Raw genomic sequence first — 18,462 nt, 5'->3', positions numbered from 1 at the left:
GAAAACCGACACAACTTCCGGCTGTAGGCATTTATTGCTGCGCGCCGGCCGGCGGCAGGATGAGCTCGGCGTAGGGCGAGGGGGCGGCGAAGGGCGCGCGGTTCGAGAGCACTAGCGCCCCTTGCAGGGCGCGGCGCTGCGGCCCGCTGAGCGCGGGACCGTCGCGGTACACGCGGAGCCATGGCGTCCCTGCGGGGCGGGGAGAAGCTGGTTAGCAGGCGGCCGAGGGTGGTCAACGGGCAGGCAAGGGAGGCTGGAGCGGAGGAAGCCAGGGCAGTACTCACCGCGGCGCAGCCTCTGGCCCACGTCGACTAGCAGCTCGGCGCCCACCCCCAGCCGGAGCTGCTCCCCAGCGCGGCTGCGTCCAGCCCCGAGCTCGTGCAGCACAAGAGCCAGCGGCAGCGCGCGGATCAGTTCCACGGTGCCTGCGGGGAGGGTGCTGGGGTGTGGGACGGGTTGAGGGAGGGGACCCGGCTGAAGTAGCTAATAGGGTTGGGGGAGGGCATGGACCAGGATTGTGAGGCGGGCTTCTCAGGACACTCACCATCTACAGGTGTAAGCAGTTCCTCCTGCTCCCGGGCGCGGGGCAGCAGCTGCCGGCGCTGCGCGGGGCTCCCAGAGCACAGCGCTCGGGCCATGCTTGGGTCCACGCCCTGCCCCGCCAGCATTTGCTCGAAGTGGTCCCGGGCTGAGCCTTTGTCTAGCGCTGCAGCCACTCGGGCAGCCCCCTCGGCCTGGGCCTCGGCCTGTCCGCTGAGCCAGAGCAGAGCGCCCCCTGCCAGAAGGGCTGGGCTTACGCGCGGCAGGGGCGTGGGCACCTCTTGGGGGACGGCTCTAATAGGAAGCCTTGCTCACGCCCCCTTTTCTCTCACCTAGCTTAATGACCAGATCCCGGAGGTCCGGCGGCCCTGCGCCGTCCATGCACAGCAGCGCCTCCTCTATCTCCAGGGCATGGCCCACACTGCGACCCACGGGCTTGTCCATGGCAGTTAAGGCTGCTGCGACCCGAAGCCCCAGGCCAGCCCCCACGCCGACCTACAGAGTCCTTGTTCAGTGTGGCCCCGCCCAGAAAAGGCTTGGGCTGGGGACCAGGAGCAAGTAATGCGCCAGACCTCAGCGCTAGGGGCCAAAAAGATCTTACACCTAGTCTCAGGGTCGCCGGTTGGGTTTTTGGGATGTGTGGGAGACAGGGACTGCCAGTGGGAAGATGGTGGGAGTGTATGCCCCCAGCAGCAATGTTGAGAGAGTGATGTTGGAGGAATGGCCAGGCTGGAGGGCTGGCGGAGTGAGGGCAGGAGAGGTCATTTGTCAAGAAGCCCAGCCCCACAGAGTGGCCACAGACACTTGGAGGCCCCACAGAGGGACCACAGGCTCCAGCAAGCAGGGTGCTCACCAGCACTCTGGCCAGCTCCCGGGCCTGCTCCTGGTTGGGGAACACAGCAGCCTCTCCGAACTTAACGTCCACCACTAGAGCCGACAGGCCCTCCACAACCTTCTTACTGAGGATGGAGGCTGTAGGGGGAGGCACAAGGGGGAAACAGTCGAGGATCTGGATCTTCTGGTGTCAGGATTGATCAGAGGCCCTGGGTGTGGAGGGCCAAGTCCCCTGGGGTGAGGTGGCCTGGCCTAGTGGGTTGTAAGTCAGGTCACCCCCATGAGTTGGTGGTCAGGCATCCTGTGGTGAGGGGAGATTCCACAGTCAGGTCACTCCTAATAAGAGGACCTTGGCTGTGAGGTCAAGGGTCTTTGATCTGCAGAAGGCAGACCCTGGAGTCGGGTCATGTCACCTGTGATAAGTGGCAGGCTGTCCACAGTGGCTGTCACATCTCTGGCAGCATACAGGATTCCATCTGCAGGAACCAGCTTCTCACTCTGCCCCACGATGCAGCACCCGACTTGCTCCAGTAGCACTTGCATCTGGTCAGACGTCCCCACCCCCAGTGACCTAGATCAGTGACCCCTCCTGTCACATTGGCAGTCTTGACAAAAATCCAAGACCATGACCAGTGATTGTCAGTGATTTTTTTTTTTTGAGACAGAGCCTCAAGCTGTTTCCCTGGGTAGAGTGTCGTGGCATCACAGCTCACAGCAACCTCGAACTCTTGGGCTTAAGGGGTTCTCTTGCCTCAGCCTCCCAAGGAGCTGGGACTACAGGCGGCCTCTACAATGCCCAACTACTTTTGTTGAGGTTGTCATCCTTGTTTAGCTGGCCCGGGCCAGGTTTGAACCTGCCAGACTGGGTGTATGTGGCTGGTGCCATAACCACTGTGCTACCGGCACCGACCTGCGGCTGATGATTTGACCAGAGTCAAATGACTATCAATATCCTCATTATCAGTGATATTTCAGTAATTTTGGCTCTGGTCTCCACCAGCTGAGAGCAACTGCCAGTCAGTGGTCCATACCTGCTCTGGGTTCTGGATGGTGTTGAACCCAGGGATAGATTCCAGCTTATCCAAGGTGCCCCCTGTGTGTCCCAGGCCACGTCCACTGATCATGGGCACCTGATGGACAGAGATGCTGACTATACCTGCATAGTGCCCCCCCAGCACCACCTCCTTATGGCCCCTTACCTTTCCGGGTTAGGACTTATGCTGGGGTTAAACAATGTTTAAGCAGTTGGTGAGTGTCCACCAGGTTGATGGCCTAGTGTCATAAGGCAAGAGGTTGGTAACCAGCCCTGGGGATAGAAGACTGAGGGAGAAGGGTACTCAACTCTTTCCTGAGAGTGCTCTCTGAGGTACTGAGGGGGAATGGGGGCCTGTAGTCTGCTGGTAGAACTTGGTCCTGTTCCAATGGGTCTTGTCTGTGGCCTTTTGGGGGCCCAAGTTCTATACTGGGGGTTGGGTGGTGGGAAGCTTGGATCTTGCTTTTGGGGGCTCTGTCTGAGCCAGGAGTGGGGGGTTGGGAGCTGCCTGTGGATGGCTTAGTTACAGACTTGGGGGCCAGAGTTTCTGACCTGGAAAGGAGGTAGTCTCTAACCTTACAGCCGCATGCAGCCAGGGCAGGTGCCAGGACTAGGCTGACCTTGTCACCCACGCCCCCTGTAGAATGTTTGTCCACAAGCTGTTGTTGCCAGGCCTCTGGCCACTTCAGTTGCTGCCCAGACTTGGCCAGTGCCTGGGTCAGTGCCGAAGTCTCCTCCAGGTCCATGCCCCGAAGTCGGATAGCCATGAGCATGGCTCCTGGGTGTGGGGTACAATGATGTGGGCAGCATGAGGACTGTGTCATCCCAGAGTAATGGATTATCTCAGGACCTGTGATGGTTATGGCATTCCCAGGGAAAGACGGCATCTGGGCCTGACCTCCCATTCTGCTAATTCCCCACGCACCGATCTGTGCCCCCTGCGCACTCCCATCCACCACAGCACCCACGAAGCCTCTGATGTCTGCCTGGCTCAGGCGGCCTCCATCTCGCTTTATGCGGATTAGCTCTGGGATCTGCTTGGGCTCCGGCTGGGTCTCAGGAAGTCCCCTGCTCCCTTCCCCTGAAAGGTCACCAGGCATGACTGGCCCAGGGGTTTCTGGAGTTCCTGAGGTCACTGCGGCTGCCATAACTCCGGGCCTGCAGGGATATGAGATGCAGCTGACACTTGCTGCCACAGTGCACCTGTCCCAACCCTGTTTCTATGTGTCTCTCTGGTGTCTGTCCCTTGTCGGTGTCACCATGTGTTTCCACGTCTCTCTTTAGTTCCTACTAATTTGTTTTACAGCTTGAACTGGGTTCATACCTGTTCAGTACCACAGCCCCTTCTCCTCCGGCTCCCGCCCTGCCTTCTCTGGCCAGTGGGTCAGGACCACATGTTTGGCTTCCTGCGCACATGTCCACTGCCCTGGGGCAGGAACTGGTCTGCAATGGGCAATAGCAGCCCACAAACTGGGCGGCTGGGGGTATTCCAACCGACAAGCTGGACTCACCAATCGCTGCCTCTGTGAAGTCTTGCTCTCTACCGTTCTGACCCGTTTCCGAAGTGCCAAAGGAGGGTGCGAGACTTCCGGGAATTCGATGGCCCAGAGGAGGCAGTGGGTTGGATAAGTGGCTCTTTGTGCTCGGCTTTCCCCGCCTGTGGTAGTCTCTAGTCCCAGAATCTAGGGGTCCAGAGCGTTCCCCTCCCACCCTAGGTGGGGTCTTGATGGTTGGACACCGCCTAAACGCTGTGACTCCAGACCTGGCCTAGCCCTGACATTCAGGCCCAGTCCCCTGTTGGTTCCAAAGTTCTGACCCTTCCGCCCCGTCCCGCCCAACGTGTAGCCTCGCCCCTGGCCGCGGGCCGCGCTGGCGCAGAGAGAAGCGGACACGATGTTGACTCAGAAACTTTAAGCAAACAATTGTGGGGCCGCGCCCGTCCAGGAGGTCAGTCGTCCACGTCGGTCACCAGCGGGGCCAGGTAGTCCGAGTGCCTGATTCCGAAGGTCCAGCCACGAGGCTTCCGGCGCTGCGGGCCCAGGAGAGGCCGCTGACCGCGCAGACCCCGCCGTCCGGCTCTGTGCCGGGACCCCTGTTCCCCAGGAAACCCTTATCCCAGACCTCAGGACTTCATCCCCCGCCTCTAACCATTAACCCTGTAATCCAGACCACCTGGTCCACGTTGTAGGCTGCGGGCCCCGGCTTCAGATTGTTGTCTTGGGGAACTGAAGTCCGTGCTAGCATCGTGAATTGGGGGGCCCGGGGCTTGTAGACCCCAGGGTTCACCACGTGGTAGGCGCAAGGCCCCGGGGTCTGCGGGAGGGCGGAAGGGGTGCTGCGTCTGGTCCCCATTCCCTGTTGACCAGATCCTCTTCAGTCCTCCCCGTAGACCCTTCTCTACACTGAGCCCATCGGCCCTTCCCCCACCTTGCTAAGGTCCTCGAAGAAATTGCCCACTGCACTGCGGCCGTAGATGGAGTAAGTTGGGGCAGAGACTTTGCCGATGACGTGCGGGCCCAAGAGCGAGGGCACAGTATAGGTCCCGGGACCTGGAAGGAGCCAGCAAGGGGTCGCGTGGGGGAGGGATAGGTCATTGCGGACAGGTGCCGGTCTCCCGGCGCTGAGGGCGCAGGGCAGTCCAGGTGGGAAGGTACACAGTGCTGGATCTTCCTGGCCTCACCTGGGGTCTGGTGCTCCGGGAGGACACCCCAGTTTCGAGGAGCGATGGTGTGCCGGGGCGCACTGGGGTATGTCGCATTCCCAGCTCGCTCTGGGAAGTACCTGCCTGAGAGGGAACCACGAGTGTGGGCGGGAACGGGCTGGGGAGCCTGGTAGGAACGGGGGATGGGGTCCTGAAGCTAGGGGGAATTGGAGCCATGATATGTCATGTGGGGATCGGGGTTCTGGATTTTGAGAGCTGAATATGGGGGTGCCGAATATTGGGTGTTAGGGTACCCTAGGGGGTCTTTGGGGCTCAGGTGGGCCTCCCTGGAGGCAGCTCTGCGTTGGGGTGACCGGGGTCCCAGGGTCCTGACCCGGTCCGGGAGTGAGGAAAGGCGCCGAGTGGCGCAGGCGGCCCAAGATGGAGTAAGAGGGCGCGCCGTCCCGGCCGCGCACTGTCAGGCGGGCTGGTACCAGGTGACCCGGCCCGGGGCTGCAAGTTGTCTGCTGCGTGGGAAGGCGTGCGCCGAAGGTGAAGGCGGGGGCTCGGGGCCGCGACGGGTCGTGTAGGATATAGCCTGAGGGAGCATGCCGGTCCAGGCATCACCACCCGGCCCAGCAGCTCTCAGCTCCCAGCGCAGACCCCTCCTCCCTGCCTCCAGGCGCGATTCGTTGTGCTTAGGCATGGACCCATCCATTTCTTTCTCGCGGGCCCCCAGCCCCCGGCACAGCACTCCCCGTCAAGTTACAAACCTTCCTGGGCTTTTCTCCCCCATCCCCGCACAATGCCCCCACCCCGGCCGTCACTACCGCGGACCCGCCCCTGCTACCTGTACTCGATGGCAGCTTGTATTTGGGCCCAGGGCCTCTGTGGTGCGCCCCGATGGGGCCACGGGGCCGGTGTGGCCGCCAAGGGCCAACCCAGATGTCTGAGTCCATAGCGCGGGTTGGGGGCGCTTACGGTTTGCACCTGTGGACAGAAGGTGGCAGCTGCGGACTCTCCACCCTGACTTCGCTGGGAATGCACTTCTCCGCTCCCGGGGGCATCAACCGGACTTAGGGGCGGGGACCACTCCGTATCCCCGGCTCCAGGCAAACAAACAGCTTTCCCTACTCTCTGGGGGGCGTGGTCTCTGCCGCCTACCCTCAAAACAAGTTCAGCAGGACTGTGTACTCGTTTGTACCAAGTTTAGACTCAAACTTACGGGAATTCCCTCGGGCTCTGTGGGGATCAGGACATTTTAGTGGTGTTGGGAAAGGATGAGTGGGGGAGGGGTTGACACTGGGGCTCAGGATGCACTGACCTGTGGTGCGCTGCGGGCCCGAAAACAAAGCTAGGCGACTGGATCCCCACCCACTCCCCCTCCTGCCCTGCCCAACTCCCAGACCCCATTGTTTCCCGGTCTGCTTCCTGGCAACCGGACTGACTGCACGCCCAACCTTTCTCTGCTCCTACCCCACTCCCCAGCTCCCACCCTCAGTACAGGAGAGCAGTACAGCTTGGATCTCTGGACTCTGCCGCTGGAAGGGCGGTAGATTGACCCCAGACCAGAATGCCCGCCTCATCCTTCCCCAAGGTTCAGTAGGCCAATTCTGGAAATAGACAAATCTGCGGACAAAAAACAGGTATGGGAATAAAGGAATTGAATAATACAAACAGCAAGGTCAAGTTAATTATATTCAGAGAGAAAATTTTGCATCTATTTTAAGCCTGTGGACTATTTGCAAAAACAAAACAAAAAAACAACCAGGTAAGTGGCCACAAAATAATCATGTAAGTTGAACAGAGAGGCTCAGTGCAGGTAAATTAGTGAGTAGGGCGCCGGCCACATACACAGGCAGGTTGGTTTATGCTGGGCCCTGGTCTGCTAAACAACAATGACAACTGCAACCAACAAATAGCCCAGCGTGGTGGCAGGCACCTGTGGTCCCAGCTACTTGGAAGGCTGAGGCAAGAGAATCGCTTGAGCCCAAGAGTTTGAGGGTGCAGTAAGCTGTGACAACACAGCACTCTACCAAGGGTGCCATAGTAAAATTCTGTCTCAAAAAATATATATGTATATATATATATAATAAAATCTAAAGATTTGTAATGTCAAAAAAATCAAATGTCATGAGGAATAAAAATAAATTTCAATAACAGCAAAATACAAACATTAAAAAAATAAAAAATATCTGGATCAAACAAGAAACTTGTCTGAAACCCTGCAAAGCTAGATTCCCTTCATACCCAACTCCTATGGGAGGCAGCCACAGCTGTATTCTTAGGAAAATGTATACCCTTAAAAGGACTTCATTTTTAATTTTATTGTTAATTTTTTTCCCTCGGGGAACAGATTCAAATTGCCCTGAATGTATTCTCTTTTTTTTTTTTTTTTTTTTTTGAGACAGATCTTACCATGTCACCCTACAGCTCACAGCAATCTCAAACTCTTGGACTTAAGCAATTCGCTTGCCTCAGCCTCCCAGTAGCTGGGACTACAGGCACCAACCACAACTCCCAGCTGTTTTTTATTTTTTTTTTTTCCATTGTTGTTTAGCAGGCCCTGGCTGGGTTCAAACCCACAGCCCTGGTGCATGTGGCTGGTGCCCTAACCACTGAGCTACAGGAGCTGAGCCCATATACTCATTAATGAAGAAAAAACAATTTTTTTTTTTTTTTTTGCAGTTTTTGGCCAGGCTGGGTTTGAACCCGCACCTCCAGCATATGGGGCCGGCGCCCCACTCCTTTGAACCACAGGCACCTCCCAATGAAGAAAAATTTTTTTTAATTTATCTTAGGCTCGGCGCCCATAGCACAGTGGTTATGGCGCCAGCCACATACACCGAGGCTGGCAGGTTCGAACCTGGCCCAGGCCAGCTAAAACAACAATGACAACTGCAACAAAAAAATAGCCAGGGCTCAGCGCCTGTGGCTCAAGCGGCTACGGCGCCAGACATACACCTGAGCTGGCGGGTTCGAATCCAGCCCGGCCCGCCAAACAACAATGATGGCTGCAACCAAAAAATAGCCAGGTGTTGTGGCGGGCACCTGTAGTCCCAGCTACTTGGGAGACGGAGACAGGAGACTCGCTTGAGCCCAGGAGTTTGAGGTTGCTGTGAGCTATGATGCCACAGCACTCTACCCAGAGCAACAGCTTGGGGCTCTGTCTAAAAAAAAAAAAAAAATAGCCAGACACTGTGGCGGATGCCTGTAGTCCCAGCTATTTGGGAGGCTGAAGCAAGAGAATCACTTCAGCCCAAGAGTTGGAGGTAGCTGTGAGCTGTGACAAAACAGCACTCTACTGAGGGTGACATAGTGACACTCTGTCTCAAGAAAAAAAATTATAAATAGAAAAAAAAAAAGTAAAAGAATGAAATTTACACCTAACAGGTACAATGCACATTATCTGGGTGATGGACATATATAACTTTGACTTAAATGGTACAAAAGCAATTTATCTAATCAAAATGTTTGTATTCCTATAACATTCTGAAATAAAAATTTTTTACATTAACTTTTTTTTTTTTTTCAGTTTTTGGCCAGGGCTGGGTTTGAACATGCCACCTCCAGCATATGGGGCTGGCGCCCAACTCCTTTGAGCCACAGGCACCACCCTGAAATAAAATTTTTTAAAAAGGAAAAAAAATTGTTCTGCATTGCATTCGTAAATCATAACATCATTTTGTACTTCATAAATATGTATATAATTATACATTGTCAATTTACAATGAAATGTTTAATTTTTTCAGTGATATGTTTGTTAATTTTTTTTTTAATTCTTTTTTTTTTTTTGTAGAGACAGAGTCTCACTTTATGGCCCTCGGTAGAGTGCCATGGCATCACACAGCTCACAGCAACCTCCAACTCCTGGGCTTAAGGGATTCTCTTGCCTCAGCCTCCCGAGTAGCTGGGACTACAGGCGTCCGCCACAACGCCCAGCTATTTTTTGGTTTGCAGTTCAGCCCGGGCCAGGTTTGAACCCGCTACCCTCAGTATATGGGGCCGGTGCCTTACCAACTGAGCCACAGGCGCCGCCCTGTTTGTTATTTTATTAAAGATGACAAAAATAAGTGCTTATAGTCAGTGAGCAATTAGATCCTTACTTAAGAAAACCAGGTTTGGCTCCGTGCCTACAGCTCAGCGACTAGGGCACCAGCCACATACTGTTGAGGCTGGCAGGTTCGAACCCAGCACGGGCCTTCCAAACAACAATGACAATTACAACACAGCTACTTGGGCGGATGAGGCAAGAGAATAACTTAAGCCCAAGAGTTTGAGGTTGCTGTGAGCTGTGATGCTACAGTACTCTACGGAGGGCAACATAGTGAGACTGTCTCAAAAACAAACAAAAAAACCAGGTTTGTGACAGAAAGGAAACATTGTCTTGGAATCTTTCATTGTTATGGCTTAAATTTCCTTCTAAAAAATAACTTTCCTGGGCAGCTCCTGTGGCTCAAGGAGTAGGGTGCTGGCCCCATATACCGGAGGTGGTGGGTTCAAACCCAGCCCCGGCAAAAAAAAAAAAAAAAAAAACTTTCCTGCTCGGGAGGCTGAGGCAAGAGAATCACGTAAGCCCAAGAGCTGGAGGTTGCTGTGAGCTGTGTGACTCCACGGCACTCTACCGAGGGCAGTAAAGTGAAACTCTGTCTCTACAAAAAAAAAAACTTTCCATCAGGTAGGTTAGCATTTTCACAAATACTAACATAGTCACCAAATTAAACAGTAACATCAAAACAACATGATTGGCTGGACGCCTATGGCTCAAGTGGCTAAGGTGCCAGCCACATACACCTGAACTGGCGGGTTCGAATCCAGCCTGGACCTGCCAAACAACAAAGACAGCTGCAAGCAAAAAATAGCTTTGGGCGTTGTAGCAGGCGCCTGTAGTCCCAGCTACTTGGGAGGCAGAGGCAGAAAAATTGCTTGAGCCCAGGAGTTGGAGGTTGCTGTGAGCTGCAATGCCACGGCACTCTACCCAGGGTGACAGCTTGAGGCTCTGACTCAAAAAAAAAAAAAAACATGATTAATGAAGTTGAATATTTTTTTACAATATGATTAATGAAGGAGTAAAAAAAAAATTTTTTTTTTTTTTTTTTTTTTTTTTTTTGCAGCTTTTGGCCGGGGCTGGGCTTAAACCCACCACCTCTGGCATATGGGGCCAGCGCCCTACTCCTTTGAGCCATAGGTGCTGCCGGAGTAAAATTTTTTTTAACAATATGATTAAGAAATGTTGCTCACTGTATAAAAATAGCAACAGCAAATGCAGTATATTGCAAAATTAGGATAGTATGATTCTTCATCTGACACTATACAATCAAGAAAAACTCCATTGACAGCACTTGGGAGGCCAGGGCAGGTGGATTTCCTGAGCTCACAGGTTTGAGACCAGCCTAAACCAAAACCAGACCTCATCTCTAAATATAGCTGGGTGTTGTGGCAGGCACCTGTAGTCCCAGTTACTTGGGAGGCTGAGGCAAGAGAATTGCTTGAGCCTAAGAGTTTGAGGTTACTGTGAGCTGTGACACCAGAGCACTCTACTGAGGGTGACAAAGTAAGACTGTCTCAAAAAAAAAAAAAAGAAAAAGAAAGGGACACAAAGAAAAGGGCATCAAGGGAGGTGGGAGGAAAACCTGGCTTGCTGAACCAGAAAGTCAGGCAGGCCCAGAAGAATGTGGGTATGAGGTAACCTAGGTAACCAATGACCGACAGAAAAGGGCAAAAATGCCTGGAGGCACAGAGAGGCCAATGAAAGAGTTGCAACCAATTTCAAATGGAGAGAAAGGGTATTTATACCCCTATGTCTCCTCTCTTACCTCAGCTCCTTTAGGAGAGGGACCCACTTGCAATTCTCTTTGGAAGTGCTCTAAATTTTCTCTTGCTTCTTCCTAAATAAAAATTCTCTTTGTTACACTGAAACTTGTACAGGTTACTTTTACTCTGTTCACACTGGCTGTGCTGCTCCAGTTTTATTTTCTGTTTCCATTCATTTTTGCTTTCCATTGTTACTGTGTCCCAGTTGCATGTTCTAGCTCAACTGAGTAATCAGGTCAACTGGGTTTGGGGAACTGGGATCCCTGACCCCCCCCAACAACTACTCCCAGTTATTTGCAGTGGAAAGATCATTAAGTATTTCAACTCAAATCCTGGTTTGGATGTAAGCAAGTTATGGTAATCGTATAAAGCTTAAGATGACAATGTTGGGTGGACTTGGTGTTTCACGCCTGTAATCCCAGCACTCTGGGAGGCTGAGGCAGGATGATCACTTGAGCTCAGGAGTTCAAGACCAGCCTGAGCAAGAGTGAGACCCCATCTCTACAAAAAGTAAAAGAACTAACCAGGCATTTTAGAGATTACCTGTAGTCCCAGCTATTCAAGAGGCTGAGACAGGAGGAGTGCTTGAGCCCAAGAGTTTGAGGTTGTTGTGAGCTATGCTGCCATGACACTCTACCCAGGGTGACACAGTAACTCACACTCTCATACACACACGCACACACACACACAGAGACATATATATATAGCCAACCCGCCCCCCCCCACCAAACCCTATATTATCCTTGCGTTACATAATTTTTTTTTTTGAGACAGAGTCTCAAGCTGTTGCCCTGGGTAGAGTGCTGTGGTGTCCTAGTTCACAGCAACCTCCAACTTGGGCTCAAGTGATCCTCTTGCCTCAGTTTTTCTATTTTTAGTAGAGATGGGGTCTTGCTTTTGCTCAGGCTGGTCTCAAATTCATGAGCTCAAGCAATCCACCCACCTCGGTCTCCCACAGTGTTAGGATTACAGGTGTGAGCCACCTTGCCCAGCCTTTTTTTTTTTTTTTTTTTTGAGACACGTCTCACTCCATCGCCCTGGGTAGAGAGAATATAGGTGTGTGCCACCACACCCAGGTAGTTTTTCTTTCTTTCTTTGTCTCTCTCATTTTTGAGACAGTTTCACTTTGTCACTCCCCGTAGAGTGCTGTAGTGTCATAGCTCTAAACCTTGGGCTCCATGATTCTCTTGCCTCAGCCTCCCCAGTAGCTGGGACTATAGGCGCCTGCCACAACGCCTGCCTAGTTTTTTTTAGAGACAGAGTCTCACTCTAGCTCAGGCTGGTCTCCAACTCCTGAGCTCAGGCAATCCACCTGCCTCAGCTCCCCATCCCCACCCCCCTGCCAAGTGCTAGGATTACAGGCATGAGCCACGACCCCTGGCTTCCCATTCCCTTTTTTTTTGAGACAGAGTCTCACTCAGTCGTCCTGGGTAGAGTGAGTGCTGTGGCATAGAGACAGGGTCTGGCTCTTGCTCAGGCTGGTTTCAAACTCCTCAACTCAAGGGATCCATTTGCCTCAGCCTCCCAGAGTGTTGGGATTACAGGTATGAGCCACCACACCCCGCCTTGCTCTCATTCTTTTTGTGCTTGTGTTGTCTCCCAGGTAAGTGGAACAGTCCCTCCTCCTCGTGGAGACTGGGACAGGGCTTTCTTCCTTTCTTCCTCATACACAGCTGGAAGGGGCACCAAGGAAGCTGCTGAAGGTCAGCTTTCCCTGGTACCCATTTTCTTGATTTTTACTTTTTTCATTGGTGGTAAATTGTGATATTTACACTATTATAGCATAAGCGAACAATCGTTTGTGTGGGTGAGCTTATGCACTTTTGAAGGTCTGCCACCTTTCCAGCAGTGCCACATTTTAACTCCCTCTGGGAAGTTAGGAGGCAAATTACCATACTTTGGGGAGGTAACATGTCCTTAGTCACCTTCCTGACAGGGAGTCTTTCCACACAGGGCAAAATTTTGCCTTTACCCTGGTCTTTGACAAAAGGAGAGGCTTGCCTGGGGCATCGCTCCACGTGCCCTGGAGTCGCCCAGACTGCCCCCAGCACCGGAAGTGACCCTGAAGCAGCACCCGGGGCTGGTGACGGTTGAGCAGAAGTGGATCCGTGAGCGGAAAGCGGGGTGGTTGGGGCTAGGCCGAGCCCCTCCTTCCTCGCTAGCAGTAGCCCCACTCAGCCCTTCCTCTGCACCTGGCTGTGGACGCTTTTCCGAGGAGCCTGGGCCGACACAGCCTGCAGTTGAGCATGAGTCTTCTTATGATTAGTGAGAATGTAAAATTGCGTCGTGAATATGCATTGCTGAGAAACTATGACTCTGCTATGGTCTATTATCAGGGAGTTTTTAACCAAATGAACAAGTATCTATACTCTGTCAAAGGTATGTACCTCCAGCAGAAATGGCAACAGGTTTGGCAGGAAATAAATGTGGAAGCCAAACATGATAAGGATATCATGAAAACACTAGAGAGCGTTAAACTAGACAGCACTCCCTTGAAAGCTGCACAGTATGAGCTTCCAGCTTCTGAGGGAGAAGTCTGGTCTATGCCTATACCTGTTGAACGAAGACCCTCACCGGGACCTAGAAAACGCCAATCTTCTCAATACAGTGACCCTAAATCACATGGCAACCGTCCAAGTACAGCTGTCAGAGTTCACCGTTCATCTGCACAGAACCTTCACAATGACAGAGGGAAAGCTGTTCGTTGTGAAAAGAAAGAACAGAATAAAGGAAGAGAGGAAAAGAACAAATCACCTACTGCAGTTACAGAACCAGAGACAATTAAATTTGATAGTACTGGATATGATAAGGACTTAGTAGAAGCTTTGGAAAGAGATATAATTTCCCAGAATCCCAATGTTCGGTGGGATGATATCGCTGATTTAGTAGAAGCTAAAAAGTTGCTTAAGGAAGCTGTGGTGTTACCAATGTGGATGCCCCGATTCTTTTTTTTTTAATTTTTATTTATTTATTTATTGTTGCAGTTTGGCCGGGGTTGGGTTTGAACTCACCACCCTCAGCATATGGGGCCAGCACCCTACTCACTGAGCCACAGGCACCACCCCTTTTTTTTTTTTTTTTTTTAATTTCAGTTTGCTTGTTCATTCTTCTTTGTTTGAAGTACTCCTTTTTTGTTGATTTTCTTCTTCCTCTGGCCGTGCTGGCTGTTTTTGATGTTGTTAGTAGAGACGGGGTCTTACTCTGGCTCACTCTTGCTCATACTGGTCTTGAACCTCTGAGCTCAGACAATCCACCCACCTCGGCCTACCACAGTGCTGGGACTACAGGCGTGAGCCACCACGCCCGGCCAGATGCCAGGATTCTTTAAGGGAATTAGGAGACCATGGAAAGGAGTGCTGATGTTTGGCCCACCTGGCACTGGCAAGACCCTCCTTGCTAAAGCAGTAGCTACAGAATACAAGACTACGTTCTTCAATGTCTCTTCCTCAATTCTGACTTCACAAATACAGAGGGAGTCTGAGAAGCTTGTTCACCCTCTGTTTGCAATGACTCGGTTTTATTCTCCAGCCACCATATTTATTGATGAGATAGATTCCATTTGTAGTTGCAGAGGGATGTCTGAGGAGCCTGAAGCAACTCGAAGGGTGAAAGCAGAGTTGCTGGTTCAAATGGATGGTGCTGGAGGTGCTTCTGAAAACGATGAGCCTTCTAAAATGGTTATGGTTCTGGCAGCTACTAATTTCCCCTGGGATATAGATGAGGCTCTAAGACGACGTCTTGAGAAACTAATCTATATTCCTTTACCATCAGTAAAAGGCAGGGAGGAGCTGTTACAAATAAGCCTGCATGAACTGGAGTTGGCTGATGTTGACCTTGCAAGTATAGCAGAAAACATGGAAGGTTACTCAGGAGCAGACATGACCAATGTGTGCAGGGATGCATCCTTGATGGCAATGAGAAAGCGTATTGAAGGTTTGACTCCAGAAGAGATCCGAAATCTTTCAAAAGAAGAAATGCACATGCCTACAATGAAGGAAAGATATGAGTGGATTTTTTTTTTTTTGTAGAGACAGAGTCTCACTTTATGGCCCTCGGGGTAGAGTGCCGTGGCCTCACACAGCTCACAGCAACCTCCAACTCCTGGGCTTAAGCGATTCTCTTGCCTCAGCCTCCCGAGTAGCTGGGACTACAGGCGCCCGCCACAAAGCCCGGCTATTTTTTCGTTGCAGTTTGGCCGGGGCCGGGTTTGAACCCACCACCCTCGGTATATGGGGCTGGCGCCTTTACCGACTGAGCCACAGGTGCCACCCATGAGTGGATATTTGAGTTTGAATCATTCTAAATTCTCACATGTGAGAAATCTGCCTTAAGTGTTTGAAATAGTAATTAAATGTAGTAATTCATTGCAAAAAAGAAAAAAAAAAGGAGAGGCTTCCTTTCTATAGAGGGTGGACTTGAGTACTTTCATCCTCATCTCTGTGTCTGCAGTGCCCATTCTGGTCCTTACTCCTTGGAAAGGGGACTGGGATGGTTTCCTGTGCTTGGTGCCTCCCCACTGTGGGGTCCTAAGGCACCACTTGGTGGACACACCTATTCTCTGCCAGTAGCCTAGGGCTCAGACTGATGGGGGCATCTTCACAAGCTAGGTGGAGTTGACTGATGGAGCACTGCATGTCTTATGAGGTCATCTCCATCCTCTGAAGGTTTCTGGACCCTAAACTTAATGCTGTAGCAGAGCCCGGTAACTGAGACAGAAGATTAGGGCAGTGTTGAGAAAGCCTCCCTCACTGTGAGGTCCACCTTAAGATGTACAGCCTACCCCCACCCTTTCACTGTCATCTAATAGTCCTGGGGAGCTGGTACTAGACCTGGTAAGATACCTGAGGCTCAGCAGGGTTCAGGCTAGGTGCCAGGGGCACTCCCCGGCTAGCTCCTTGCTGCCTAAGTCCCCAGGCCTACTGTGTCCCAGAGGAAGGTAAAAAACCACATAACCCTTTCTGGGAGTCCTATCTTTGTCCCAGGGACTCTGGACTCCTTTTCAAGTGTGGGCCTCACCTAGGACCTGTTCCAAGGCTCACTCCTGAGATTGGTTTCAGTAAGAAGTGGACGGAGGAGACAGGCTCCTCTCTAAGAACACAACACCCCCGTGGCAGCACCCCACATCTGAGAGTGAGTTGTCAGCTCAGATAAGGGATGGACTGAGATGAGGACTCTGGACTTGGGCTAGTGGAACACCTGGGACCAGAGTGAGGTGGTTTCTCAAGGATCCCGGTACTGGAAGAGGTGGCAACTGGAGCAGAGCAGGCTGGGCTCTGGGCTCTCCAGGGTTGCTGAGAATCACCCCCAGGCAGTTAAGGCCTCTGAAAGAGTCAAGGGAAACCCAGGAGTCTAGGTAGGTTGAAATAAGCCTGGCCTCTTAATAGATTTTCTTTATTCCATTTATTTTTTCTCTTGAAAACCCCATCCTATCCTTGGTTAGTCAGATAAGGAAAAGTGCAAGAAGGCGGCGGGGCAAGGGAGTGTGGGAGCCTCAGTCTCCACCCTCAGCATCCTGCGGCAAACCTCCACCTCTCACCTTCAATGACAATGCTCACTGCCAAGATCACCCACCTCAGTCTGGGAGCCCAACAGGAGGCATGTCTCCCTCCCCTTACTGGCCCACAGTGGAATCAGACTATCTGGTTTCTGGTAACTTCATCAGGGCTGCATCATGTTACTAAAGCTAGAGATAACACCTCCCCCTGAGTAACCCTTCCCTGCCAGAGGCCTCTGAAGCTGGATTCTGGCTCAGAGGAAAGACCCTGGGTATGGAATGAATTTGTGGGTGTGAAGGTCTCTCAGGCAGAAGCAGGTCAGCTGAGACACTGGTGCAGCGGACAGGAACACTGCTGTTTGACAACAGGGCCTATGATCTGATCGGGAATGAAGCACCTATGGAGACCCCTGTGCACCTGGTACTAGTCTGGATGCTGTCTCCCCGTATCTCTAGCTGGGTCCTACTGACTCACCCCCAGGCTTGGGTGCAGGCAGTGGCCCCACCTTCCTCCAGTCCTGGAGGACAGGTCCACCTTAACTGGACAGCACTTTGGGAAGGTGCCTGCTGCCTCCTTCTGTGCAGGTGCATAGCCACCAGCGGCCACTGGGCTACTCAGGCTGGGTCTGCCGCCCAACACCATGATCCAGGGCACCTTGGAGCCAGATGGTCCCCTCTGGGGATGGGATGGGGACAGTGATGATGACTGGGACAGTGTTGTACTGGCCTTGCTGGCACTGGGTGTGGTAGCCGCCACAGCACTAGCTTTGCACTGGTTTGGCTCTGAGCAGGACCAGGAGGTGGGAAGAGGAGTGGTATCTGCACTGCACCTGAAGTCCAACATCAATGGCTGCAGCGAGGGACACAGCTCAAGAGAGGGGAATCCAGACCTTTCAGAATGCAGCCAGGGGAGTTCTGCTGCCACAGAAGACAGAGGGCTAGCCAGGCTTCCACCCAAGACAGATCACAAAGTGGCCCTCAGAGGGGTCTTGGGACACCAGCATGGCAATGCCACCACCTTAGGAGGTAAAGGAAAGCAGCTTCCCAGGCCAAGCACTGCCCTGCCAGGCAGGAGCAAAGCAGGAGGGACATCTGCCACCATCCTAATTCATTTCACTCCTCGAAGTCCTGGCAGTGAAGTGGAGGAGCAGGCAGAAGCAGGAGGCGGCAGTGTCAAGGGGCCAGCTCTCCAGCAACAGGACACCAGTTCCCGGCAGTCAGGTGTGGAGCCCTCTGGCTCACTGGGGAGAGGTGGGGGCAGTCGGCAGGACAGAACCTGCTGCCCCCCCAAGCTGGACAGTGTGGTGAGTGTGTGGGATGTTGTGGATGCTGCTGCCAGCCTGGACGCCCATGCCAGTGGCCTCTGCGCAGGCTCTCAGTTACCACCCAGGGCTCAGGAGCCTGCTCCCCAAGTACTGCCTGAGGCCCCCACCCTGAAGACTGGGGCTCCCACCCCCAGAGAGGTTCAGGGGGTCTTGGCTCCCAAGGCCAGCTGGCCCTGGGCCAGGAGGGAGGTCTTGGTCACCCAGAGCTTCAGCCAGGTTCCAGGCTCTACTGGTCAGTGGCCAGAGGGGCCTCCTAGGGGGTGCCCACTCTTGTTCCAAGGGCTGGGGGCCACAGGGGTGTGTGATGCAGTTGAAGTCAGGGCTAATAGCTCCCCAGGTGGCCACCCCTTCCTTGGCTCAGGGCCAGGTTGGACAAAGATGCAGGGGGGCCACAGTGTCAAAGAAGGGAAGGGTTCCTGGCAAGAGGATGTTCAGGTCACTGATTTGGGATGCATGAGGTCTGTGGACAGAGGGAAGCCAGCCACATCCAGTTGCAGCCCTGCCCACACCCTGAGCTGTTCAACCATACCCCTGCCTCTGGGCCGTAAGTCTGGCCCACCCTCTGCTTCTCAGGGGGCTGCTCAGGCCCTGGGTCTCCTACCTGAATCCTTGACTCCTCTGAACCCCTTTTCTTCAGACTCTTTGGCCCTGGGAGTTAGCCAGGGCAAAAGTAAAAATCTCAGAGTGGAGCTAGTCCCAATTTCAGCCCCAACCCCAGCATCAGCCACATCCTTAGCTTCAGCCTCAACCCAAACCCCAGCCCCAACTTCACCCCCAACCC

General features: G+C 52.9%; 3 protein-coding genes across 12 annotated transcripts; 1 reads left to right on the top strand and 2 right to left on the bottom strand.

Moving 5' to 3' along the window:
* Positions 1-15: 15 nt before the first annotated feature.
* TYMP (thymidine phosphorylase) lies at positions 16-4,248 on the bottom strand. Of its 5 annotated transcripts, XM_053584118.1 has the most exons (10): positions 3,919-4,217; positions 3,333-3,565; positions 2,983-3,185; positions 2,406-2,504; positions 1,788-1,917; positions 1,394-1,512; positions 873-1,035; positions 545-775; positions 285-425; positions 16-189 (listed from the first exon to the last, which is right to left on the bottom strand). In XM_053584118.1, the coding sequence occupies exons 2-10, from the start codon at positions 3,553-3,555 to the stop codon at positions 32-34; spliced, it is 1,467 nt and encodes a 488-aa protein (XP_053440093.1). In that variant the 5' UTR covers positions 3,556-3,565; positions 3,919-4,217; the 3' UTR covers positions 16-31. The 5 variants fall into 5 exon arrangements, with proteins under 5 accessions (XP_053440093.1, XP_053440091.1, XP_053440090.1 ...); XM_053584116.1 differs by having other exon boundaries at positions 3,028-3,565; positions 3,919-4,225; XM_053584115.1 differs by having other exon boundaries at positions 2,983-3,565; positions 3,919-4,223.
* Positions 4,249-4,305: 57 nt separating this feature from the next.
* Positions 4,306-8,079, bottom strand: ODF3B (outer dense fiber of sperm tails 3B). Of its 6 annotated transcripts, none has more exons than XR_008378821.1 (6): positions 5,899-7,978; positions 5,363-5,646; positions 5,088-5,192; positions 4,835-4,956; positions 4,580-4,720; positions 4,306-4,436 (listed from the first exon to the last, which is right to left on the bottom strand). XR_008378821.1 is itself a non-coding variant. In XM_053584124.1 (6 exons), exons 1-6 carry the CDS (start codon positions 6,005-6,007, stop codon positions 4,356-4,358), a joined length of 786 nt encoding a protein of 261 aa, XP_053440099.1. In that variant the 5' UTR covers positions 6,008-8,042; the 3' UTR covers positions 4,306-4,355. The 6 variants fall into 6 exon arrangements, 3 of the variants coding, with proteins under 3 accessions (XP_053440099.1, XP_053440097.1, XP_053440098.1); XM_053584124.1 differs by having other exon boundaries at positions 4,556-4,720; positions 5,443-5,646; positions 5,899-8,042; XM_053584122.1 differs by having other exon boundaries at positions 5,443-5,646; positions 5,899-7,519.
* A 4,999-nt stretch (positions 8,080-13,078) lies between these two features.
* Positions 13,079-18,286, top strand: LOC128582552 (katanin p60 ATPase-containing subunit A1-like). Its single transcript, XM_053586540.1, has 4 exons — positions 13,079-13,802; positions 14,181-14,868; positions 16,976-17,913; positions 18,255-18,286. The coding sequence occupies exons 1-4, from the start codon at positions 13,109-13,111 to the stop codon at positions 18,284-18,286; spliced, it is 2,352 nt and encodes a 783-aa protein (XP_053442515.1). The 5' UTR covers positions 13,079-13,108.
* Positions 18,287-18,462: the final 176 nt, after the last annotated feature.

The sequence above is a fragment of the Nycticebus coucang genome, chromosome 3, assembly GCF_027406575.1.
Source record: "Nycticebus coucang isolate mNycCou1 chromosome 3, mNycCou1.pri, whole genome shotgun sequence".
Lineage (NCBI taxonomy): Eukaryota > Metazoa > Chordata > Mammalia > Primates > Lorisidae > Nycticebus > Nycticebus coucang.
The sequence above is the reverse complement of the archived record's forward strand: the minus strand, read 5'-3'. Positions and strand labels throughout refer to the sequence as shown.

Excerpts from the sequence above, each read along its gene's own strand:
- TYMP (XM_053584115.1), bottom strand. The coding sequence starts at position 3,555 with ATGGCAGCCGCAGTGACCTCAGGAACTCCAGAAACCCCTGGGCCAGTC. Across the intron at positions 1,513-1,787 it reads CAGCCTGCCACTTATCACAG|CCTCCATCCTCAGTAAGAAG; the intron begins GTGACATGACCC and ends CTCCCCCTACAG. Across the intron at positions 426-544 it reads ACTGCTTACACCTGTAGATG|GCACCGTGGAACTGATCCGC; the intron begins GTGAGTGTCCTG and ends CCCTCCCCGCAG.
- ODF3B (XM_053584124.1), bottom strand. The coding sequence starts at position 6,007 with ATGGACTCAGACATCTGGGTTGGCCCTTGGCGGCCACACCGGCCCCGT. Across the intron at positions 5,647-5,898 it reads CAAGCTGCCATCGAGTACAG|GCTATATCCTACACGACCCG; the intron begins GTAGCAGGGGCG and ends ATGCTCCCTCAG. Across the intron at positions 4,437-4,555 it reads TCTGGATTACAGGGTTAATG|CGCCGGAAGCCTCGTGGCTG; the intron begins GTTAGAGGCGGG and ends CTGGGCCCGCAG.
- LOC128582552 (XM_053586540.1), top strand. The coding sequence starts at position 13,109 with ATGAGTCTTCTTATGATTAGTGAGAATGTAAAATTGCGTCGTGAATAT. Across the intron at positions 14,869-16,975 it reads ACAATGAAGGAAAGATATGA|GCTGGGTCTGCCGCCCAACA; the intron begins GTGGATTTTTTT and ends TGGGCTACTCAG. Across the intron at positions 17,914-18,254 it reads CCAGGTTCCAGGCTCTACTG|GGGGCTGCTCAGGCCCTGGG; the intron begins GTCAGTGGCCAG and ends TCTGCTTCTCAG.